At 42.6% G+C, this 26,482-nt stretch overlaps 1 protein-coding gene across 4 annotated transcripts in view; it reads left to right on the top strand.

Annotated features, from left to right (window-relative positions):
* Nckap5 (NCK associated protein 5) overlaps window positions 1–26,482 on the top strand; it is a 698,576-nt gene that overhangs the window by 210,362 nt on the left and 461,732 nt on the right. For all 4 annotated transcript variants that reach the window (XM_055602004.1, XM_055601990.1, XM_055601996.1 and 1 more), the window contains exon 3: window positions 25,072–25,135. In XM_055602004.1, the coding sequence (XP_055457979.1) occupies window positions 25,072–25,135 (64 nt within the window). The remainder of the gene's footprint in view (window positions 1–25,071; window positions 25,136–26,482) is intronic.

Here is a 26,482-nt window from a genome sequence, read left to right as displayed (position 1 = left end):
GCGTCTTAAGGATGTAAAAATTGTTATGTTTTTATGTGAATATGTGCAATGATGAGGTTGTAGATTTAGGCGAGAAGGAGTCGGATTCCCTGGCACTAGACTTGTAGGTGGTTGTGAGTCGCCTGATGTGCATGTTGGGAACAGAACCCAGGTCCTCTGGAAGAGCAGACACACTTATAACCGTGGAAAAACATCCCTTTCCCCGTCATTGTTGTTGCAAAATGTGTACTGTGTGTCCAGATCTTCCTTTTGAATTTGTTTATTTCTGTTTCAGCACAATGTCTTAATTCTGTATCTCTAAGCATTTTCAAGTCTGAGTCCTGTAACTTCTGTCAATCTTATTTAAGATTGTCTTGGGTGTCGTGGATTTTAATATTTTGAGTGTCATGCTAACTGTGTGTAAAATAACACACTATAAACAGTACATTTTCAATAATTTTTATGAGGCTGAAGGGAGTAAGGATAAAAGCAAAAAGAAAATAAACCAGTGAGGCAACAGAGCATGCTTGCTAGAATTCTGTGAACCCTGGAATTTGCCAGTCTGATGAGAGCTGCTGAGAAGGGGGCGCTGAGGTGGTTTGGTTGCAGCATGTAAGGGGCAGCAAGACCTTCAGATGAGTAAAGTGACGCTTGGAGTGGGAGAATGAATCCTAAGAGTAATGTCATTATCCAGTTATGCGTCAAAGAGAAAGTTAAATATTGGTGATATTGATGAGAACACAGCCTAGTAGACTTCAGAAATTTACCTAACAAAAAACATCTGGAATGAGATATCTGGGAACAACCAGATTTTGAATAGATAATAATTAAATTATATAATAAAAGTAGCTCTAGTCCACTTGATATATATGTGTGTGTATATCTGTGTGTATATTAGGTTGTTAACTGTTTTCCTATTGAGAGAGTCTCAAATCAATTGATCAATCAATTAAAAATTAAATTTTGACTGTCTGAGAGAAGGTCTCCTATATCCCATGGTGGCCCAAACTGTGTAGCAGAGGGTTAATGTAAACATCATACTCTCCTTCCTCTGCCAGCTCTGTGCTGGGATTGTGGGTGTGAGTGGCCATGCCAGGCTTATGCTGTGCTAGGGACGGAACCCAAGACTTGGCACATGCTAGGCGAGCATTCCACCAACTGAAGTAGCACACAAAAGACAGATCTTAAATCCAGGGCAGCTCTGGACCATGGATCATAGCTCCTTTCCAGCAGAGTATATAGACAGTAAGGAAAAAATAAAATATGTGAATCAGTAACATATGAAGAGGGTTCAAGTGCCTGTGTGTGTGTGTGTGTGTGTGTGTGTGTGTGTATGTGAGAGAGAGTTTGAGAGAGAGAGAGAGAGGCAGAGACAGAAAGACAGAGGCAGACAGAGAGACAGAAAGACAGAGGCAGACAGAGAGACAGATACCTTAGGCATATTTTGTATTTCATGGAGCATAAGAATTAGAGCTGACAAATATTTATGTCATCTGGGTATTGTCACTTTTTGCAGCCTAATTTAGAAATGCCTTTAAGTCCTTCCTTATTTAAACCCCAGCATCCATCAAACAGCAGAGCTTCAGCTCATAAAACACCCAAGCTCAGGCTGGAGAGGACATAGATAAGTGGACAGGGTTGAAAAATGAAGCTTCTCACTCTGGTCTCCATGAGCAGTGTAAGAAATAGTTTCAATTTGTATGTTTTGCAGGGAAGGGGACCAATTGGCCTCTGAAAGATAGTTTCCATAGCTACTGGATAGAATCAAAAGCAAACTCGTTGGAGGTGATTTTTCCTACATTACCTGAACTGCTGTTGGGTAGCTTGTGGGGCCAGCGGATCTCAGGGCTCTCACTGTTGCCCGGATGAAAGCCTGAGCAGTCCTTAAATCTGCAGTTGCCACGAGTGGCCTTGTTTCACGGGCCTCTCATCACGCAGCCAACATTCAACAAGGATGGCTGTTTTATTCAAAACAAAGCAGGACTCTTCAACAACTTCTCTGTTTATGTACACCTCCAATGAGCAGTTCCTGCCTCTGATGATTAAAACTCGAGTTTGTGATGTTTTTAAAAACAGGAGGCTGCATATAACGAAGAGAAGAATGAAGAATTGCTTATTCTGACTTTTGAAAAGATGAGTATGAAAAACAAATCCTCAAAGGACTCAAAAGTAATTGCTCTTTTCATTTCATTATAATATGTACTTCTGAAACACATAATAGTTTAAACTCTAAAATAGAAAGAGTACTTTTATTTTGGGAGAGGGATAAGCTATGTACCCCAGCTTAGCATAGTCCTCTAGTTTTGTAATCATGCAATATTGGTCTTGACAATGTTCTGATCTTTTACATGGAACACTGTGTCATATAAGCTGCTAAAAAGCACCTTTCCAGTGATCACCTACAAGACACCGGGGAATACAAGTAAACTCTTGGATTTGTTGCTATTCTGTAGAGCCAAGTTTGGATCTGTATGGATTTTTAAGTGTCAGTTTCCAAAAATATGTCCTATTTGTGTGTGTGTTCTTGGGACATGGTGTATGTATGTAAGTGAGCAGACAACTTGTGAGAGTTGGTTCTCTCCTTCCACTATGTGGGTACTGATGATCAAACCTAGCTCGTCAGGCGTGGTGGAAGACTCCATTATTCACAGAGTCATTTCACCAGCCTTGGAGTCATCATCTTGCTTATAAAAACACGATCACATTTGTTAAGTTAAAAGCCATATCCCTTTAGTTCTAGCAGAGTGTATTCCAAGAATAAGTTAGAAGTTGACCTTTCTAAAAGGACTGTTAATTTAACTGTTTAGAAAAAGAAAGCATGGTCTTTAATGAAATCTGATACAGCATTTGCTTGTTTTCTAAAATGAATTGAGGAATTAAAAATAGGCATTGGGCTTTTTTAAATTTCCATATTTGTAATCCCCCCTTCATCCTTATCACTCAGCTCATTCTGAAATGGAATGAGAGAGAAGGCAGAGGAAGATGTATCCATCTATTAGCAGTCAAGGGGCAATTGAAAAGAGCCCCAGTCTTTACAGAGAGATATGCACAGGGCTGATGACAGTAGAAGTGGAGGAAAAGCCATCTTAAACTCCAAATCAGGACAGAAGACACCACGGCCAGCACTATCTTATGGCTCTGGGAACTTCCGCTGTCAGGCCCAGGAACAGGGCTTCTTATATGAGCTGCTGAAGACTAGATAAAGGGCCATGTTTATAAATACAAATTACATTGTGCAAACACTATGCAAACAAGGCTTCTTGGGAAAGGTCCAAAAGTCAGATTCCAGAGATGAAAGTCTTTTCTGGTTTTTGACGATGCCTTTAAGATACTCTGAGTTCCTTGTGTGAAGTGGGGTGGGAGCAGGAGTGAGTTGTCTCCATAGCGTGCTTATTTATTGTTGCACAGTAGCACTGTGAACTGTGACATAAAATCCGGATGAGGGAGGGAAGCAATTCCTCTGATATTGAGCAGCAAACACTTCCTGGAATGAGGTTGCAGGAAGCATGCTTAGTTTATAATCCAGCAAGGGAACACTCCACACAGAGCCTAGGAGTCAAATTAAAAGACCCAACTTGCTCTCCAGAAGCCAGTTAATTGTGCCTGCGGGTTCCATACCAGAAGCAGAAAGGGAAGCCTCTGTTGAAAATTAAATTCTTGGCCAAGAGAATAGTAAGGTAAGAAAATTTGGAAAACTAATAAACTGGGGATTGTTCTTAGATATTCCAAAGTTTCCTTTCTATAAATAAGTCAACATTAAAGTGTGTGTGTGTATGTGTGTGTGTGAGTGTGAGTGTCCTGCCTGGAAGGAAAATAGAGGCAGACGCCATCCATCCAATGAGTGCTTTGTAAATCACACTTGCTTAAAGTGCCACCCAAGATTTCCTATGGAGGAGGTTGGTGGCACCACCATATGCCAGCTTGGGTCTGAGCCAGAGACACACACTGAAAGGCTTTTACATTCCAGCCATCTCCTCCTCCTGCCTTGCAAAAGAAAAAGAAAAAAAAAAGCACTTTTTGAATGTGGTCTAAGTAGGCAAGTTATTTGTACACAATGGGAAGTTGAAATTTCATTTCCACATGAAATTAGTGAATAATGCCTTTCAAAACCCGTTCAATAGGCATGCCCAAGACTCCGTCAGCATCCAAAGTCTGTCCAGGACGCCCACCATCTGGATGGAAATAGAATCAGTTATCTAACTACTTTGGTAGGGGTGGGGGAGTCAGAGGTGGGGTGTGGCCAAGGGGAAGTGTCTGGATACTGTACTGAGTTTCTGGCGATTTCATCAGTACTGTGATGTGGGCCAGGTTTGTCTATGTCAGAGTCTGTGCTGATATGTACTGGCTTAATGCGCTGCACTACATATGTTCTTTGATCTCCATATGTGTGGCCAACATTTACGTGCTTGATGTTTTCATGCTACCTTCACCATTATTTTTCATACTAATTCTCAAAACATTCCCATTCTTCAGGATTTGATTTTGGGGTCTCATACAGTCAATGGCTTATGTACATGACTGTATCTATATTATAATTCCAAGACTTCATTCTCAATTCAGTGAGAATGGATTTGTATCTTTTTTCCAAAAATTTGTAATTTTTTAAAAGTTTGGAAAATTATCTACTTATTTAGCTTATCTACTGTGACCTGGAAGATGAGCTGTGATTTGGGAAAATTTTTACCTTATTATTTTGGTACTGCCTTTTGATAAAGTAAGGCAGGATTATCTTTAGATAGAAGACATGGATATGCCTACGTATAATAATAAAAGTTCAGATGTGGAAGCCAGACCAACAGAAGCAGATGGAGACATCGCCTAGGTGAGTATGAATTTTTATTTGCCAAAATGAGACTTGTGCCAACAATCCATTATGCCTGTTTTTGATCATTAAGAAAATGTGGGTGAAGCCTGAGGTTGGTTTTACTCAAGATGTGTTCAGTTCCATTAAATGTGCTTTGGAATTTAGCACATGAACAGAGTCTAAATGAAAAGTAGCAGGAGTTGAAAGAGATTGGTTAATGGGCTGTGAAGTGATTGGTTGGTTTGAAAATTTGGGGATATCAGAAAACTCAGTCTTGCTGACGTACTCTTTTCCCACTTTCCTAGCAATGTGATTCTAACACAAAAGAGAGGACACGGGTAGAAATGAATTAGTGAAAGGGTCTTAGAAACTGGGGGTTCTAGAACTGAGTGGTGTGATGTCTCAGAGAATCTACTTCTAAACGTCGGAACTGTGCATCTCATGCTTTCATGTTGGGTGCTTGCCCATCCTCTTCACCCACCGCTGTAAAGACCCCTTTAGCTGGAGTTCGTCAGTCCTTTGCAATCTGAGGCACTCATCCAAACTGTGCTAGTTTTATTGGGATCCAGCTTGCAACTTTGTAGTGTTATTGATGCATGTTAATTAATTTTGAGGCAGCTGCTCATTAAAAATTCTTTTTAGGACTGTAAGAGCTTATTTTGAATATGCCAAAACATGATACATTGAATGGGCTTTGATAAGTGTATTTGGCTGATTGATTGTTTGGGTATGAAAGGCTGTGAAAATCTGATGTAATTTGTTTTAGTGCTCTTAAAATAATTTTTATTTCCAATTATGTGTTTATGAGGCAGTGTGACATTTTGATATGTAGGTATGTATAGGGTTGTGTGATATGTTACTATGTGCACGTTTAAGGGACAGCGTGATGTTTTGATACATTTCCTGAACTTTGAGCTCAGTGGCTGCAACCCTTAACTGCACAGGAGGCTGTGGAATTGAGATTCTCTGTCTCCAAGTGAATAGAATTTGGGTAAATCCTACCAATTATAGAAACACACATATGTATAAAATTTTAGTTCAGTGTTAGTGTTACATTTGCATTGTTTTTTATGTGTAATATCTATTTTGTATTATTTACTCTTGTATATATCTTAAGTCTCATCTATGTTAACAGTGTATGCAGTGTACGCATTGTGAATCAGCATATGCACAGATGCATATATGCCAAAAACTCCTGTGAATCAGCCTTTGGAATAACTAACGGTTTCTGGAAGTTCTGTACTGTAACTTACACATATACACGTAGGTATGTTGATATACATATTCATATACATATACATACATATGCCACAGAATCTCAGTAGCAGCTCAGGCTGGCCTAGCTCTTATGTAGCTCACTTGAACTTAAACTCACCATGTCCTTCAAGCTTAAGCTCCAAACTCATTATCTTATTATCTTAGCAACCAACCCCAGTGCTGGGATTGCAGGCATGCACCCCCATACTGAACCCCTGTGCTTTGTTTTTAAATGATTGATCTCTTGTGCTTTTTTCTCTGTCATGTAAGGGTCCATTTCTCCTCTTGGGAGCCTTGTGCTCAGGATCCTCATGAATGCTATGTCTTCATTTTCGGGTTTATTCTCATCAGCGTCATCCAAGTGTTACTTGGACTCTTGCTGGGGAACACCGTGAGCCTTCATGGCCATGTGAGGTTTATTCATGAATGCCCCATCTCTGGCCAGAGGTTGTCCACGGGCTATTCCGACTGACTTCAGTCTCCATGGAGCTGTACTCCCCAGGGATTGCTAACACTTCAAGCTGTTTCTCATGTCATCTCCTCCTCACTTTTCATTCACTTCCTGTTCCCAGAAGCACAAAGGTAAGACATTGTATCCAAGTGCGTATGCTTAGGCAGTAGGTAGTATTTCCAAACCTACGCTTCCAACTTTATCTCATTGGTTTTCTCTCTCTTTTCTTTGTGTGTTATGCACGCATAGAAAAGTGTTCACACATGTTCTCATGAGGCAAGGTGTCTGAGATCACTTTTGTCAACTTGATAGAATTAGAGTTATTTGGAAAGAGGAACCTTAACTGAGAAAATGCCTCTATCAGATTGGCCAGTAGACAAGTCTGTGGGGGTATTTTCTTGATTAATGACTGATGTGAGAAGGACCAGCTCAGTGAGGATAGGTGGCCTTGAGTCATATAAGAAAGAAGGCTGAGAAAGTCCATAAGCCATATTTCTCCATGGCTTTTGTGAATTTCCTACTTCCAGGTCCCTGCCTTGATTGCTAACAATGGACTGTGACCTGGAATATATAAATCAAAGAACTCCTTTTTCACCAAGTTGTTTTGGTCATGGTCTTTCTCCCAGCCATAAAACACAAACTATCATAAAAGCATGCATGCTCGTATCTTCACATGAATATAGAGGAACAATCTCAGATGTTGTTCTACTTGGACCATCTACTTTATTCTCTCATTGACCTGGAACTCATCAAGTATGTCCGGCTGGCTGAACAGTGAGCCCTGGGGCCCTCCCATCTCCTTCTCAGTGCTGAGGATACAAGCTCATACAGTTACCTGGATCTCTATGTGGGGTCTGGGGATTGAACTCAAGTCCTCATGCTTGCAAGGCAAGCAATTTACTAATGGAGTCATCTTTCAGTCCATCTTGTTTGTGGTCAAGGAGAAATAGCTGGCATAACTCAGTCTACATGTTAGTTCATCTTCCTTCCATGAGGATTTGTAAATGTGTTATTTTCAGTTGAGTGTTTCTAGTTACTAGAGATGAACTGATTAAGGAGGGCCAAGAGGACCCTGGATATTGACGATGAGGCTCCTGCTGTAGTAATTATCAAAGCGCTAGTTTCAGATTGTTTACAGAGTCTTTATTCCTTGGCAGTGAGCCTTGCAATTGTTGTGTACCAGCTCTGTTTTTATGTGGTCTAACCGTCGAGGCACTGAGCATCAGAACGGCTCTCCTAGCCGATGCCTTTTGTTCTGTTTTTGTTGCTGTTGTTTGTTTTAATTGCACATTTTCTTGTGAGTGTGTATGTGTTGGGGGAGGGTACTGATTATTCTTCCATCTTATTTATCGGGGCAGAGACGCTCAGCCAAACCTAGAGCCATCCTGTGTGGTCATCTTGCTCATGGAGTTCCTCTTCTCTGACTCCCAAGGCTGGAATTACAGGTTGGGCACCTTGTCTACTTGGCGTTTATGTGGGTTCTGGGGATGTGAACTCCAGTCTTCATGGAAATATTTCAACTACTGAACCAGCTTCTTAGGCCTGTCTTGGAGATTTTGATGTCTGGTCTAGAATAGAACTAAACTGACACTTGTAAAATTAATGAACATCATATGAACAGATACGCAGTGTGCAAATGGTTTTCAAATATCTTAATATTTCCTTAAATTTTAATCTGATATTTAAGTACTGTGACCTTTCAATTTCATGTATCTTTTTCTTTTTTTTTTAGTTGTAATATTTTTATAGAATAAAGTCAATATGTATCTAGGCTCTTGATTCTGCAGTAGTGAAATATGAGTTGGTCCTAACCAAATTTTACATTGACACACATGTAAAATAAAATGTGGATGTATCAATGCCTAAAAATATCAGAACCATGAGAGGGGAAAGTGGACGTGGTATCTCCTTGCTAACAAAGAAGCTATCTGCAGTTGATACATGCTGGCCAAGGGAAAATCAATTTTCTCCAGTGGGTATGTCAACAGCACTCCTGGGTAGGTCCCTGCCCCCTAGTAGGGTGTGTGTGTGTGTGTGTGTGTGTGTGTGTGTGTGTGTGTGTGTGTGTTTCGTTTGGGCAGTTTTTGTCTTCTTGGTGTTTTCCTTGTTTTGATTTTGGGTTTTTTTATTTTATATATAGAGAGAGATTTGGGAGAATGTGAAGTTGTATGGGTAGGGAAATGGAAAGGGTCTGGGAGGCGTTGAGGGAGAGGGAAATATCAATGTATCAAAATATCTTATATGAAAAAATTAAATTAAAATATCACAATTACCTATGATAGATGAAAGTACATAATTATTTAAAAGCTAAGCAATATACTCATGTTTCCTGAAGTGGATTCTCTTAGCTTCGGCCAATGGGCACATTTTCTGGTTAGTTTCTGACTTCCGTGATCTTTGTGTTTAAGCCTTGAATTGGCTGCCAGGACAGCTTTTGAATTGAAATATGCAGAGTCAGTAGCTAGTGCCCATGTCTCAACTGCCACTGCGGTGGGCACTTATGAAGAGTTAGGAATACTAGCCTGAGGTTTTCTATTCAATGGAGTTGATATCATCTTTGGTGCTGATCTAAAGTCCCTATATTTTTCTGTGTGTTTGTGGCACTGGTGTGGAACTGAGCTGTATCCCATTCTAATACCCACGGATGCCTTTTGCCTGATTATAAATATTATCTTCATATTTCTCACCTCTAATTTATTGTGCTAATTATACATTAAAATGAAATGTCATTTTCCTTCCTCTCATATTATGTATATTGGACATTCTTCTTCCCATAGATTCTCAGAAACATTTAGACAATTACTTCTAGGTTTAGTAAAACTCCCTGTTTTTATTGTCTGAGAATGTCATGCCTGCATAGAATATGTTTTGAACAATTACATCCTCATATTCCTTCCCCCCCACTTTCTTCCCCATTTCCCACACTGTTTCCCTCTAAACTTTATAGACTAATTTTGAAACCCACCAACCCCACTTAACGCTGCCTGTATATGAGTGTAGGGCTGTCTACTAGAGCATAGATAGTCTGTCAGGGCCCATATCCCCAAAGAAACCCAACTCTTCCCTCCTCAGCATCCATCAATCGCCACCACCTCCTCAGCTGGTCCAACTTTGTGACCCCCTCCCATCCTCGCTGAGATCTTGACAGGCTTTATCTTGTGCAGATCATATGTGTGCCGTCTCAGCCATTGTCACTTTTCATTGCAGTATCCCTGTCCTGTTTGGAAAACAGATTCCATGCTGTCTTCCATCTCCCCTTGCTCTTACAATCTTTCTTCCCCTCTTCCATGGTGACCCCCGAGTCTTGGGAGGAGGGGATGTCTTATAGATGTCCCATTTAGAGCCAAGCTCTCTGTGGTCTCTTATCCTCTGCACTTTGAGTGGTTGTGGACCTGTGTATTAACCGTCATCTACTATAGACAGAAACTTCTCTGATGAGGTTGTGAGACGTGTTAATCTAAACTCAGGGACCAGCTGAATACTTTGTCTGTTTAGCAGAATAATAGTATAGGTTCTTACTGGGGCTTATGGCCTATTAATTCATGGAGTTTGGTTATTAACCTACATTTTTATAGGCTGTAAAAACAACTGGTAGGGTGTATACACTCAGTGCTCATAATCCATAATAGTTAACTTTGCTAAAGTTGCCTCAAATAACTGACTTAACAAACAGTGAACTCTTGCTTCTAGGGAAATGCACAGTCAAACTCCTGTCACATTTTAATCAGCCAAAAATTAGTCTTAAAACAGTTTCAAGCTTTTGTTTAGAGATGACTTACTATCCACTGTTGACTTGTTAATGTATGTCTACCAACAGCACTGCGACCTAGATGTGAATGAAGTTGATGTTTTGTGTTCTGCAGCAGTAGATGCATACAGTGCTAGAGAGATCATGGGCACTGTGTTAGGGTCACTGGAGTCAGGGATGTTATAAAAATCTCACAAGTGCCAACAATATGCAGTAGCCGACACATCACGAAATGATTCCTGTGGACAGTGAGAGGTGGAGGGCATGCTCTTGTTTGACTCTTTAGCTGCAGACATGCGTACAAGCCCCTCATGCCTTCACTGTCCCTCCTGAAAGATCCCAGGGAAGTGTGAAGATAAATGGTGCTGATGTTGCTCATTTTCTTTATCCAGTCTGTGAGAACAGTGAGGGTTGACTGGGGGCCACTGAGATGGAAGGTGAAGTCCAGTGAACTTGAGCTCAGAAAAGATCTCTTTCAAGGACCTCATATATGTCAGAGGATATGGCCTATAACTCTTGGTTGATGCTGTAATTGTTATTTGAACTTAAGGATGTTCCTCTATATCCATCTAAAAGTTTGCTTTAAGAAGCTTAATTGCTTCCTTGCCTAAATATGTTCATGACACCTCAACACTTGTCATTCTTCAAAAAGGCAAAGCTGGTCTTTCAAACTTACCTGGAAAGTAAAATTTGGCTTTGATTGTCCTCTTGCCTACCTCTAGGACAAGTAGCAGTTTCCTCTTTAAAAAAAAAAAAAAAAAAAAAAAAAAACAAAAACAAAAACACAACACTATTTTATGTATATACAGTTTATATATTTAATTAAATTCAACATGACAGACACACTCAGTGACTAGTCCTGTCTAGCTTCTGTTGCACCAACAGTCAATGGAATTAAAGCAAGCCCAGCTGTCACAATCACTGCCTCAGAGGAGTAAAGCAGGCTGGCTTCCTTAGAATTCAGAAGCAGTTCTGCTGCTGCCGTACCCAGAAGGCTCGATTCACATATCCGCCAGGAACAGTGTCAGTACCTGTCAAGTGGTGATGATTACATCTGCTCATGGGTGGCCTGCCTTGCCAGTGTCCCCACACTCTTGGAATGATGGCAAGCTCCAAAATGTGTCCACTGCAAAGTGCCATTTGCATTGAGATCCAACAACTTGTTATGTTCGGAAGGAGCCACCTCTGTACGCCTGTGCTGAGGCACAGAGCACTGTGGCTGGCTGAGTGGAAACTGTGATTATTCACCGAGTAGAGGAAGACCCTGTAGAGCTATAATAAGACAGAGTCTGTCGAAGCCCAGAGGCTTACGGCGGCCACACGGCTGTGGCGTGCTGAGGCTCCAGGTACCTGCGTGATAGTAGCTTGAACCTACCAAGTTATCAGGGGGGCCCTTTAAACACCTCATCGCCTTGCACTTGCCAAAGAACCCTCAGCAGGTAAGTGTAGTTCACACCACACGTCTAGACTGATGAGAGAGGAGCCATCTATACCCAACAGTTTGGAGAGTTTCACAAATCCAAGCTTATAAAACCTACCGCTTAAGTTCAATGCAGTGTGTGTGTGCTTGTGTGTGTGTGTGTGTGTGCGCGCACCAACAGTTACAACCCCAAATCAAGATGCTAGCCAGAATGTGAGAATAACTTCATGTAGCGAGTCGACATTGTGCTCGGCTTGAACAAACTGAGCATTGGTGACATCACGGGCCAAGGGAAGGTTTTACAAACTCTAGCTTTTGATGGGCAGGGGCTCTGTGTACAAGAATATGGCTTTTTCCACAGTCTGGTGTCTGCTATATTGATTTGTAGTAGGTCAAGGACTGTCATGTTGAGAGAAGGATTATGAAGAATTATATTGCCATCCCTCCTCTCCTTCCCTCCAACCTTCCTTTCTGTCACGTTCCTCCCACAGTAGCCACACACTGGCCCAGGCTGAGTTTCACAGTGTGCCAGGCTTCACTAGCGAGTGGCCGTGATCCGTTCTTGGATTCAAGTAACAGAAGGAACTCGGCCAGTTGAATAGACTTTGTGCTGCTGCTCTGTGCCTGCTTATCTTGTCCTCTGGCTGCTTTGTAATTGTTCCTGCTTTGAAGACGCCTTTCATTCTCGTCTGTGTACTCAGATTATACAGAAGGAGTCTTTTTTTTTTTTTTTTCTATTGAGGTATATTCTTATCAGGATGTTTTTCTTCCATTTCATAAATAATGGTATTATTAGACACAGGACAAAGCTCTCCCATCCGGAGCCAAAGGAAACAATACAGTGAGCATGAACAGCAGGGGTGTGAGCGAGACTCAGCAGCTATCTTGCTTTCCTTGCTGGACTTTAATCAATGCTTGTATTCTCTTCCAACTTCCTTATCCATCTTTTGTGGGCTCTGTTTGTGAGCTTCCTTCCTTTCTTTTTTTTCTTTCTGTGACATAGTTCTGTTCCTTTAATTTATCAAGGTGTCATACATGACAGGCTGACTGTATTGAGGGTAGAGACACTGTCCATGTACCAGGGTGTCTGTGGCTGGGTTTTCTTTTCCTTTTAGACTAAAGGGGGTACGGCTTGGGTCTTGGATTTTGGCTCTTGGTTATGCTTTAGTGCCTAACTTTGTCAGAAAGTGTTTGTTTCTGTTTTTGATTTTCCATATGTATTAGGCTGCTAGCCAAAGTCTAAATGGTCTCTTCCCTTAATGGAATCCCTGCACATGGTCAACATGTCTACCACTGAGGCTTCTGACCACTGGGTATTTCTTATATAAGGCAATCTGCAGAAGTATATGCCTTTATCACTCGGGCAGAGGCAGGCAGATTTCTGTAAGTTCGAGGAGAGCCTGGCATACAGAGTGAGTTCCAGAACAGCTAGGCCTGCACAAAGAAATACTGTCTTAAAAAACCAACCAACCAACCAAACAAACAAACAAATACCAAACAGATTGTGAGAATCCCAGCCAGGTAATAGCCTTTAATCCCTGCCCTCCAGGAGGCAGAGGCTGGCAGATCTCCGAGTTCAAGGCTAGCCAGGTCTCCAGAGCAAGTTCCAGCACAGCCAGGGCTACACAGAGAAACACTGGGTTTTCTAGCTGTGAAAACAAAGGATGTGAGAACTCCTTTCAGCGTCAGGCCCAGGGACTTTTGTAACCTGAGATGAGATAGCTTCCTTACTATTTAGATAAAAGTCATCTAGCACATCTTCCCTTCACCCAGTTAGCTATAGGAGGCGATTCTACAGGAAGGCTTGGGAACGTCTCTGTGCTGAGAAACTTAGAGCAAAGTGAAAGGAACATCCTTCTAAGTCTCCCTAGTGTCTGGTAAAGAAGCAGATTTATAGATCATGAAAATAATGAGTTCAGGGAATAACATGTTTCAAAGATATACTTCTATACTTCTTTTAAAAATGTGTGTGCATGTATGTATGCGTACAGGTATGTGGGTGTCTTTGGAAGTCAGAGAAGAGCATCATGTCCCCTGGGACAGACTGTGGAGAACCACTGACATATGTCCTTTGGAAAAGAAGTGAGGACTGTTAACTACCAAGCCACCCCGCCAATCCCAGATTCTGGTTTTATTTGCCACCTTTATGAGTCAGTGGCCATAGGGACCCTTAGTTTTTTCATTTTTTCCTGAAGATGATTCCTGTCTGTCGTGTGTTGTCATTTTTGTTGGCTATGAGGATCCTTCTAATGAAGGCTCCATTAGTAAAAAACAAAATATAGTGACTTACTTATATCACAAGCAAAATCCAAATAAAGCTCTTAAAATATTTTTGTTAACACATTTTGATCCTTGACATACATGCCTATAGTGCATTCTGGCTTCTTTAACCAGCCCTGTCTTCGTTCCTTCTCATGTCTGCTATGCTCTGTTCTTCCTCAATAATCTCTTTAAAGTGTTCATGTGGTTTGTGTGTGTGTCACAGAGTTTAACTCAAGGTTGTATGACTAACCATGGGTTTGGAATTATCCAGTAGAGCTGGTAGGCTCACCAGTGGGTGCACAACTAGATACTAGGCCTTCCATACTAGCAGAATGTGTTAGCTGCTGACAGTTCAGCAGTAGGTGCTAACTATGAATGGAGAAGGCACTTGGGGGCGTTTCTACTTACTGTTGAGTGATGGCTGAAAGAGGCTTTTCCATGGAAGGAATAACTTGCTATGTGTTTATATCGTACTTTAGATAGGACTTCCTCCTGATCCAGCCACCCTCTTGCTTCAGACAGGAGCTTTAACGAAGCCCGAACTTCCCTTTTGCTTTCTGCAGATGGGCCAGGTCACAACCCTTCCAAGTGTCAGTTATTGTACATGCTGATTGGCTGTTTCTCATACAGCCTCGCACTTTCCTCCAACATCTCCAGAAACAGAAAGGACCTGACCCGGAGGGATGCGCCTTTCCTAATCAGTTATCACTTTGTAGTCACTCATAATTTCATTGTAAAGGTATTTATTATCTTGGCTTCATTTCTTTACGTATTAGGTTGGTATGTAAGTTCCCTTTGGATCTTCATTCTGCTATCATTATTTCTTAAGCTTGTTTTTCATTGGAGCAGGAAAGACTATTGAGTCACAAAGAATTTGCTGACAAGGAGAGGCACCCGTGTGCTGCTAAACAACAGCATCTAATTATCTAATTACAGTGACTTCGGAAATAGGGAGTTTTCTTTTTTATACCCAGCCCAGTGTGTGTGTGTGTGTGTGTGTGTGTGTGTGTGTGTGTGTGTGTGTGATGGCTCTACTATTCTCCATGACATATTTCTATCCCAACTCCAGCCTAAGACAAAGGTTGATTTCTGGCCTCCACACACACATACATACACGTGTGCGTACGTTCTCATATACACATGCATATACATGCAGTGGACACGACGAAACACCTGCATATGCGCGCACACACACACACACACACACACACACACACACAGAGTTATCTTACAGTGTTCTCAAGTACTAATGATCATTTCCTTGGGTAGACACCTGAGTTCATAAGACCTGCTGTGGGAACTTCCTCTATGCAGAACAGCTGAGACTCTAGAGGCCGCCTACCTAACCCCTTCACCATCCACAAAAGCCCCCAGAAATCACGTACATGTAGACAGAAGCCATCCTTGCCTTAGAAGACCAAATCTGTATGTTCCTAATAAAGATTGTATCTTACCATGCGCCAGACCTCACAAGAGACTGAGTGAAAGTAGCTGGCAGACTGAGGCGGTAAAAGCACTCAAAGGCATCAGTTCCTTAGTTCAAGACTGTGGAGCTGTGCAAAAAGCCAGTGTGCTGCTGTGCATTTGTAATCCAGCACTGGGCAGGCAGAGACAGGTGTGAGCCTGGAACACTCACTGGCTACTCTAGCCACCAGGCCATTCCAGGCCAATTAGAGACCTTGTCTAAAACAAAACCTTGTTAAGGCCCTGGAGGGTGACCACCGGCCCCTGCAGATATGCACACACACACACACACACACACACACACACACACACACACACGTGCACGCACACACATGTACACACATCTCCAGGGCTAAGATTCCACACACCTGTGGAGATTTAGCCATGGTCTTGTTCGGATCACTGTAGTTACTTTTAATTTCTTTAAGAAATATTACCCTGCTGTATTGAGTTACTTAGGCTAAAAACACACACAGCTGCTCAGTACATACGCTTGTGTTGCCACATGCGCCTTGTTGGTTTCATGCACTGCAACCCTTGGTGTTTAAAGCGAAGTTTGCCATTCTACACACATGCTTCCCTCCCTCGTTCTCCTGACCAGAAGTCAATACTCTCTTTGTTAAACATCTGCTGTCCTCTGCTTAGGCCGTTGTTAACCATACCAAACTCTGTGTGTGTCCAGTTGGAGAGTCCTTGGCCCACAGTGCTTGGGACAAAAGGCATTTTAGACACCGACATTTTCAGAGTTTTTGGAGTTTTTCCACAGACTATCACTCAAAAAGCCTGTAATCTGATGTATTCTCTACTCGGACTCAGATACACACACAAGGTGAAAGATTTGAGATATTTCAATTAGGAGGGTTTATCTTTTATTCAGAGAGATGGATCACATTCAAATAAACATAGTTGATAGATTTCTTCCAGAAATGTGTTGGCTTCCTAGGGCTGTCCTAACATGGTGCCTTGAACGAGGAACCTTAAACAACAGAATGGTTTGCCTTCAAGTCCTACAGCCTCGAAAGCCAAAATCAAGACATTGGCTAGATTAATTCATTCCAAGTGCTTTTGGAATGTACTCTGTGCCTCTTGCTGAGTTCCTGAAGTTTTACTGGCAATCTCTGCTTTTCAGAGGCTTGTGAAAGCACCAACCCAGTGCACACACACTTCTTAACCTTCCATTTTCCCTGAAAGGGAGTGTGTGAGGAGATTACACAATTTCCCTGTTTTGTATGACCTCTAGTCATTAAGATTTGTTCTAACAACCTTGTTTTAACATGATCAGTTCAGTAGCCTTTTGTCCCTTGTCTCCTAATAGGTCAAATTTGAGGTCCTGGGTTTGGACTTCAAATATTGGAAAGAATATTTCAGTCTGTGACACTGCATATAGACACATGCTACCTGTCTGGGACAGGCTGCTTCAGGGCCCTGAGTGGACTTTTAGTCTTCGGCAGAGTAGAGCAGAGTTCCTCCAGCTCCGTAGGCAGTATTCTCAGCAGTGAATGGACCATATCCCCAGTCATGCCTAAATATGACCGTTCTGCTGAGAATTCACTCTGAGGCCCATGGCTCACTGTGCTGGAGAAGGGAACTTTCTGCACAGACTCTTGTTACTGTCCATCAGAATTTCAGTCGCTGTCCTGGGGCCTTTTCCTTTGAAAACTCACAAGCCTCCTTGTCCTGAGGCTACACAGATGGTTTGAATCTTTGCATAACACCATCTCAGGGCCTTCAATCAAAACAGAGCCAGAATGAAATTTCAAGGCCATTGATAGTTGAAAGCCATGGCGAACTCAATTAGTTGTCACATAAGGGCTGTTTTCATGTGTGAGGAGACAGCATGTGTTTTCCTGAAGAAGCCCTATTCTTCATTCAGCTACATACAACCATGAATCTGCATATTGCCAGAACTGACAGGGGTGGCAGAACATCACAGGACACAGTTTTATTAACTTAGTGGGTTTCTTTTGAGTAGAATTTCAATATTAAAAAGAAATAAGATTCAGGAGAATGTAAGGAATTCCAAGTTTTTTAAAAAAATATTTAAACATAAAACCCCTTGTCTACAAACAGCATATTTTTTAGAAGTAAAAGTTAGTTCAGGAGTTGGTTCTCAATATTTCATAAAAGGTGTATCTCAAGGAGCTCTATTTGAAGTCTTTGTCCAGAGATCACACTCAAGGGAGATCAGTGCAGCAGTTAATAAGAGTTGCTTGTATCTCCAAGTGAGGGATGGTTTGCTCCTGTATGCATTTTGCAGACTCATTTGAAGGAGATGGTTGGGATTACATTCTGCCCCAGAAAGAGATAGGAAGAGAAGAGAAAGGCATCATATCAATTCATTTTTGTGTTACATAAGGAGGCCCCATTAACTTTATCTAACACTTCAGCATAAAAAGCACGACGTGTTATCCTAGGGAAAGATGATGGTCCCAAGTGAGACGAAAAGGAGAAGATGCAGATGGACAAATTAACTGCATCTTTAAAAAGCACACACCAAGTGGGCAGGTGGTACCCAGGATGTCCACAGAGCTACCTGTGTAGGACCTTTTCTTCTTGTGTGCTCACCCTGGCACAGGTGTCAGGCTTTGATCCATGGGGATTAACTTCTTTCTCTTGTGGCTTATGTGTAAGTGTGTAAGTGTGCACACAGGTACGTGTAAATGTGTGTGCCCTCTTGTGGGAGCCCAGACGTCAGCATTGTGTATCTTTTTTTTTTTTTTATCACATTTTGCCTTTGTTTGTTTGTTTGTTTTGATGTTGATCTTTAACTGAACCTGGAGACCATTGATTTAGCTAGACTGTCATGCTCGAGCTTCAGGAATCCTTCTGTCTCCACCCCACCGCACCACAGGAGTAGGATTATAGACAGCTTTTATGTGGGTGTTGTGCCCTGCACACTTTCATCACGTAGTCCTAACCCTCTAGCATCCCACAGACTATTACAAATAGACTAGCAGAGAGTGCTGAAAGCACAGATAGTTCAGTGGGGAACTGCTGATTGAGTTAATACATGGAAGTGTAGGTTTTATTTGCATCTTGGTTCCTTAGAATGTAAGGACAGTTTTGAGAACGAATATATGCGATAAGGATTTGTGTGAGTGTGTGTGTGTGTGTGAGTTTGTGCACATGTGCATGCATGGAGGTTAAGACAATCTCAGTTGTCATTTCTTTTCCTTTTTTTTTTTTTTTTTTAAATAATCTCTCACTGGCTTGCAGCTCTCAGAGCTGGCTTTGCTGGTTGTAGAGTGAGCTCTAGATACTTATGTCTCCAGGGCTGGGATTTGCGCATCTGTGTTTCTAGATCCAGTTTTGTTTGGATGGGTTCTGGAGCTGGAACTCGGATCCTGTGTACCAACTGAGCTGTTTCACCAGTTCCATGGAGGGTTGCCATCAAGAAGCAAGCTACTAAAGGGTAGATTCCTGGTTTGTTTTGTTTCCCAGGACAGAGTTTCTCTGTGTAGCCGTGGTTGTCCTGAGCTCACTTTGTAGACCAGGCTGGCCTTGAACTCACAGAGATCTGTTGACCTCTGACTCCCCTAATCCTGGGACTAAATGTATGCACCACCACACCTGGGGTGTTGTTAGTTACCTGTGTATTCCAACATAGAAGACTCTTTGAGAGGAAAACTTTCTGGGCTTGAGAGGAATGGTGACTGCCGGCAAACACAACACCATCAGCTTCTTGTTTGCTCCTGAAATCCATGTGTTGAAATCCACCTGTTGAGTTACTCAGGGACTGGGGCACAATGTTTGTGAAAGTCTACAGATCTGTTGTACTCCCAACTTACTGACTTTCATGTATCATAAATGTGAACAGATTTTCCCAGCATGGAATGGAAGAGTGATTTATGCTGCCTTAAAGAATTTCAGAATGTAAGAAATGAAAAGAATAGGTGTAGAGTTTTCATTGGTCTGTGTTGTACCCTACCAAAGTTTGTTTAAAATCTGCTCTCTCCTTCCATATTGGGAGACATGCATAATGAGAGGAGGCCCTGTGGAAAGGCTAATTAATTTAGCCCCGACTCAGGGAAAGCTGCCACTGGTCTCCCCATCTGCCCGAGCGACAGGTGCGCCTGCCTCTTGGCATTGTCCTGCCTTCTGCAGCGGGTGACTCCCCAGGATGTCTGTGTGTGGAGATAATGGTCCTGGGACTCCTCGGGAGAGCAAACCTGTTCTCTCTACACACATACCAGATCGCCACCGGGCTCCTATTCTTGGGGCTCCTATTCTTGGGACTCAGCTAGAAGCAGGGCTGGCTGATGATGAATTGAACCTTTCCCCCCCAAGATTTTAGAGCATAACACCCCGCCTGAAGGCACAGATGAAAACAGTCATTTATCTAATTTCCCTCTAGGCATTTGGCAGTATCTTTGTGGGGAAAATTAGGAAGGAGTGTTGATTGAAACAAAGCCTGTGACTGAGCATGTGAGCATATGGGGATCTGGATTCACATTTTCCTTTTATACTACAGGGTACATTGGCACTTGGAATTTGGTGGTAGTGGTAGTGGTGACGGTAGTGGTGTGTGTGTGTGTGTGTGTGTGTGTGTGTGTGTGTCACAGGTCAACCTCAGGTATTTCTCAGGTACTATCTACCTTGGTTTTCAAGATAGTCTCTCTCACTGACCTGGATTTATGGAAGCAAGCTAAGTTAGCTGACCCACAGTCCTAGGTATTCACCTGACTCTGTATCCCCAGCACTAGGTCTACAAATGCATACTGCTATATTTAACTCTAGTGGGTTCTGGGATCCTTTAAGTACAGGCAGCCCTGCCTTTACCTCCGAACTGTTGGTACTGCAGGGGTCCCCCACCGGGCCTGACTTATGCACTCTGTGGATGGACCCCAGGGCTCTGTCCAAGTGGGGCAAACGCTCCACTGTCATCGCCATTCCCCAAACTTCTTACCCAGTTTTCTAGTGCTGGGCCCCTATGCTGATGTGCTTGACCGTAAAGAATGTATGGGGTGTTCTCTATGGTTGCATGCTCCACACGTGCTGAATTTAGAATTGTCTTATTTGTATTCATTTCCTAATACTATAACTAATATCAGGCCTAGAATAAACTCTCATTAGTGTTTGCTGAGCAAACCAGAGTTTTAATTTATCATTGGATTATGTAGTTTCTGTTACAAAATTGTTCTATGTAAATTGATATGCCTTGTCCTAGTTTCATTCCATGGCTGTGATAAAGTACCTGACCCAAAAATCTACTTAGGGAGGAAGTAGCGCATTAGACTTATGATTCCAGATTATAGTCCATCCTAGCCGTCACAGTGGTAGGAGCTTGAAGCAGGGAATCACACCACATAAACAGACAGAAGCAGGAAAACAGTCACTGGCTTCTGCTCAGCTCAAGTCTTCCACTCTCGCACAGTTGGGACCCTTTGCATAGGGAATGATTTCACTCAGGGTAGGCTGGGTCTTCTTATAGCACTAACTTAATTAAGACAATCCCCACACACCTGACTTCAGACCAAACCCTGTAGACAGTCCCTTACTGAGACTCTTCCTAGGTGTTTCTAGGTTGTGTCTAGTTGATAAGGCTGACCATGAGGGGCATGTATTTTAACTGCATTGGTGTCTAAGGACCGAAATTGAGCTGACGTGAACGTGTATGCGCAGGGGAAAGTTTTACAGGAAGTTTGAATACCACAGAATATTCTCCACAGTAAAAGAAACTGGTTTTGGAACTGCAAAGTCCTCAGCGTTGTAAAATTTTATTCTTCAAAATATGTCTGAGCACACATGGCTATTACAAGTTATTTTTTTTTCTGGAAAAGTGAAATCGGGATCCCATATGATATCTGATGTTGCCATCAAAGCAGAGTCTATATCACCTTGCAGCGCAGTCACATTTTAACACAGGCCCTGTAGCAGCTTTCTGGAGGTGCAGCATGGCTCACTAATGTGCGGTGGCATGGCTCACTCCTCCGCCTCATGGCTATGTCTCTGTTCTCCACGCCACAGTATGGAACTGTTGTACGGATGGACTGAACAATATTAGCTCACATTTGTCTTAGTGCATTTGCTGCTTTGCCTTCAGGACACCTACATGGCAACTTCTCTTCTTCCTGCCCAGTATGTGTGGGACTGGAGGGTCCCTTTCAGAGAAGCTAATGAATAATGAATTTGTTTCTAGAAAATTCTGGAATCAATTCTGGTGCACTGGAAGGCGCTGTAGAACCCCAAGTCTGTCTTCTCCACTCATCACACACTGAACATAAAAGGCTCCCATTTCTGGTTGGCTTCTCTTTAGGAAGAGTTTTTCTAAACGCTGAAGCCTTGCAGCTGTTTCTAGGTTTTTATAAATTTCAGGGGTTTCATTGGGAAGCGTTCTTGCATGGGCTTCCTTGCAGAGCCGCCAGTCATATTTTGCAGACCCATGGTCCACACTACAAGAGAATTTATCCTCCTATATTACTATATTACTCCGGTTGGGGCTGGAGGATGATGTTGGGTGCCATCCAGTATCGCTCTCCTTCTTATCCTCTTGACACAGGGTCTCTCACTGACCCTAGAGCTGGCTGGTGGCCAGCCCCAGAAATCCTCTTGTCCCTGCCTCTGCCCAGCACTGCGACGACAGGCACACATGTGGCCAGGCCTGGCTTCTACATGGGTGTTAAAAGATTGGAACACAGGTCTTCATGCTTGCAAAGCAAGCACTTACCGACTGAGCCATCTCCCTGGGTGATACACGGAAGGAGTTGAGCAACCTGAGACTAATTCTTCATTTGGGCATAAAATGTGGTAAGAAGAGAGGGTCTATTTCTCTCTGAGAGTTAACCACTGTTTCATTGAACTGAAAGTGAAGCGAGTGCTGTGTTTGGTTTGTTGTGTGTTTTGATACTGTGCTTTGTTCCTGTTCTGCAGATAAGGATCCGAGGCTTTTGATCACATATCCCCAGGCATTGCTTTTGTAATCAGAAAGTCGCTAGCAGCTTTCTAATGAGCTCCCGACTTTGTGGCAGAGCAAACTAGGGATGTGTATTGAAATTGCAATTGTCTGTTGTCAGCAGAACCAAACCCTTCAGATGATTGTACATTTTCTGTGGGAAGCTTGAAAGGCAAGCATTCTTTGTTTATTTATCTATTTTTATTTTTTAAAGGAAACTGTTTGTAAGAACATTCAATGCGCATGAAAAAGAAGCTTGTCCCAACTGGCTTCACAGCCATTTGGGGACTACAGGCTAGAAGGCGTGGTGTGCCAAGAGGCCTAGTGCAAACTAGATTACTGAGGAAAGAAGCTGAGCTGTTTGTTTCTGATACCTTGATCGGGTCTATTACTAGACCCCACAGTCATCAGTGAATAAAGAGGGGAGACTGCAACATAGATGACTCCTTTTCTACTACTTGGTCACTTCCTTTGTTTTAATAGGAGCTTTTTTTCTTTTTCTTTTTCTTTCATGGCTAGATCAGGGTTTAGTGTTCCTGAGGCATTCGTCTTTTGGTACTTCCCATTCTAACCTTTCATTACATTTTAAATTAATACATTGATTAAATAAAATACCACGATCCAAGGCTGAATCTGAATTCTAACGTTGCCGTTGGAGTAACTTTGCTCTCCTGGAGTTGGCGTTTGCCTACATATTGTGCCCTAACCTCCGACCCCAGCAAAGGTTGCTCTAACAAATGAGTGTTCCTCAGTACCTGCAAACACATGGGTTATTTTGGTTAACGCCCCATCTCTTATGTATTTATTTACATGTGGTACCTGTACATGTGTGTGCCAGACCAGAAAAGGGCACGCTGTCCTGTTCTGTCACGCCTGCCTCAGCCTCTTGAGACAGGGTTTGTCACTGAACCTGGATTTGGGATGGCAACCTGAGAGCCCTAGGAATGTTCCTGCCTCTTCCCACTATAGAGCAGGAGTTACAGAAATGTGTATAACAATGCTAGAGATTTGAACTCAGGCCCTCATGCTTGCTCAGCAAGCTCCTTGTCTGCTGAGCTATCCCTCTAGTGCCGTAACATTGGTTCTCTCTGAGGAGACATTATTCCTGACTGGATATTCCTGGGAGCTGTTCTTCAGAGGCTTCTTTTTAAATTAACATTTTAAATAATTCTTTAAGCATTTCATATGTGTATTCAATGTAGTTGATTGTTTTCACTCCCCAGTCCCTCCCCTAGCTTGGCCCAGGTCTACTCCCCCACCACTTCCTGGCTCTCGATTTTGAGTCCTTTCTAAAGCTGATGCAACTCTCAGACTTCATCAGAGAAAGCTCTTGGTGCAGTAGTGGTCAGTGCAGAAATTCAAACTGGTCAGGGAGGACCAGAGCATGTCAGGGTTCTGGGGACATGGCAGGACTGCTGGACTCTTGACCTCACAGCAGCTGTGGTTGTCCGTATAAGAACTACAAAATACAAGCCAATTAATGCTCTTGCATGTGGAGGGAGGGAATCCTGTAGAGCCATTGACGGCTGATGGCTTCTGGGATACATGGCATTACACCAAACTTTTCTATAAGTTCTGCAATTGCACTTTTGGCCCTCATGCTTGCAAAGCCACCAGGGGGTGGGGCAGCCCAGCCTGTATATACTCGCAGCTGTATTGGAAGAGGATGAGGTGCCGCTCAGACACTTTCACCTCACTAGTAGGAGAGGAATTTCAGGGAAAATCATCACAGAGACTGGGAGCTGGCTAGAAGCTGCTACTTATCTCTATGTCACCAGTTCACTGTTTAAAAATTGAAAAGCTGTTCAAAATGCATGTATTAGAAACAAGCATTCTTAGCATTTCAGAGAATATTCTATATATTGAAAGTGTGGTCATGAAGAATATGAAATAAATCTCATTATGAAGTACAAACACTAAACTTGATTTAATATGTATTCATTTATGTTATGCTTTCATGTTTATGTGGAGGTCAGAGGCTGGCTTTCTAGTGGCGGTTTTCTCTTTCCTCCCATGGGTCCCACAGATCACAGATGCATCTCAGGCTCTCGGGCTTTCAAAGCAAGCACCTTTACCTTCTGAGCCTTCTCACTGACTCATGATCTGATTTTTAAATCTATATATTTTTTTTAAAAAAAATCTTAGGCCTTGAGAACTAATATACAGAGCTTTTAGTTTAGACTTTGATAAGGAAACCCAACATTTAATCCTTTCACACCCCAGTTCAGAGCTCAGTTGTTAATGTAGCCTCTTTGAGCCTTACTTTCCTTTTTTATAGAGTGAGTAGCTGTCAGGCTCATAGGAGAACAGGCAAAATGCCCAATATAGTTCATTTTGTATAGCAAGCATGCAAATGATTTTCTGTTTTATCAAGAATGATGTAGAGGTATATTTTGTTTGCTTTTAAAATTCAACTTGGTTATAAAGGGAGAAGAGCAAACAATTAAAAATATATAAGAAAAGTCAATGCTAAAGTACTAGTGAAACAGCCCCAGAAAAGTAAGGGATAAAGCATATATGCAAATGAGGTTAGCGGAGCACTGCTTAACCTAGCATCCAATATTTGTTCCTCTATTATGAAGTTCAACATGAAAGAGTGAGGATTGTGATGCTAGACAGAGACGATGCCCCAGGGACCAGTCACTTTAAATATTTAATATTAAATGTGGTGGAGGGAAGGAAGGAAGTTAAAGGACGGGGCTCTTCTAGAGATCTCAGAAGGATGATTCCCAGACACATCGTGCTATCTCAACCCCGGGAATACTCAATTAATGGCGTGCTTCTGTCTCTCCAGGGAGAAGTTGGCTGTGGCCAGGCTGCAGAGAGAAGTTGCCCAAAGGACAAACCAAGGGGCCATGGTGAGTCTTGGCTCATCTCTCTTTCTGTGAGTCTCCTGTCCTCAGAGCTCTGGCTTCAAAACCATCCAGTGCCAGCAAAGCATGTCAAAGCCAAAAATTTGCTTCTAGCCAACTCCAGGATTATGCCTTTGTAAATGGTGTATTTATCTCAGTTCAGCTATGCCATGGAAGGTGAGAGAGACACAGTCAGACAGACACAGGCAGATGGGCAGACCCTACGACCAGACTTGAAATAACACTCAAATGTTGAAAGGGTGCATGGCTGTTATTTGAGAATTTTGATTTGGATGGTCAGGCTTCCATCTGTCAGTGCCAACTCTGTAAGTGTACAAATTTAGATTTTTAGATAAGAACAATTCAGTATAATTCAACCCTCTCCGTTATTTGAAAGTAAACAAAACAAATTACAGAAAGAACCCCGGGGGGTTTCCTAATATAATTGCCTTTTATTCTCTCCTTCCCCAGTATCTGCAGAGTATTTCACCCTGTCCTTTCCAGTTTGGCTTCTTAGGAAAACTGATTTTTTTTTGTGCGTGCGCGTGCGCGCACACACACACACACAATCAATAGCTATTCTTTGGTCTGCCTAAACTTCATTTCATAGACCATTGTCTTTGCAAAGTCTCTGTTGGGGTGCCACCGTAAAATGCAAGGCGACTGTCTGGGTACCCCGGGAGCCTGTGTGTGTGTGAATTAACTGCTGTTGCAATCTCTGAGGAGAAAAATATCACACCATTACTATATTTTGTCCCTGTTCTGACAAGACAGTGGCAGGCTTGCAAAGACAACAGAAGATTCTGTTGCCTATGAAAGGGAAGTGGAATGTTTGTTTGTAGTCCCCAAAGGCTGCTTCCATTTGATTCCATGAGAACTAAGTGACAGATCATCCACCAAACAGAGGACAGTCACTGGTCCTGTCCTCCTGATGGGGAACATGAGAGGCTGGGCTACAGTCCAGATGTTGAATGCATCTCGAATGCACAGGGGACCAGAAACGTGCTAACTTATTTTGGGAAGGCGGATGGCACTGTTTGTTGTGCTAGGTGTCAGAACATGGAGAGAATCTGCAGAGGTGCAAACAATTAAGGTAGCCATATGGAAGTACCGTTGAGCAATATGGAAACAAGACGGAAAACCATAAAGGTCTGAGTGATGAGCTATGCCTTCCCTGTCCAGACTGCTCACTGCTTGTGGACAGCCCTGGAGGGCAGAGAACAAGTCTGGCGGCCATTCCTCGGGTAGCTTTTACCTGTGTTTTGAGATAGGGTCTATGACTGGCCTGGAACTCACTAGGAGGCTGACCTGGCTGATCGGCAGGCTTCAGGGTTTTGCTTGCGCCCCCCCCCC

The sequence above is a fragment of the Psammomys obesus genome, unplaced genomic scaffold (genome assembly GCF_907164565.1).
Source record: "Psammomys obesus unplaced genomic scaffold, mPsaObe1.curated_primary_1811, whole genome shotgun sequence".
In the NCBI taxonomy this organism is placed as follows: domain Eukaryota; kingdom Metazoa; phylum Chordata; class Mammalia; order Rodentia; family Muridae; genus Psammomys; species Psammomys obesus.
The sequence above is the reverse complement of the archived record's forward strand: the minus strand, read 5'-3'. Positions and strand labels throughout refer to the sequence as shown.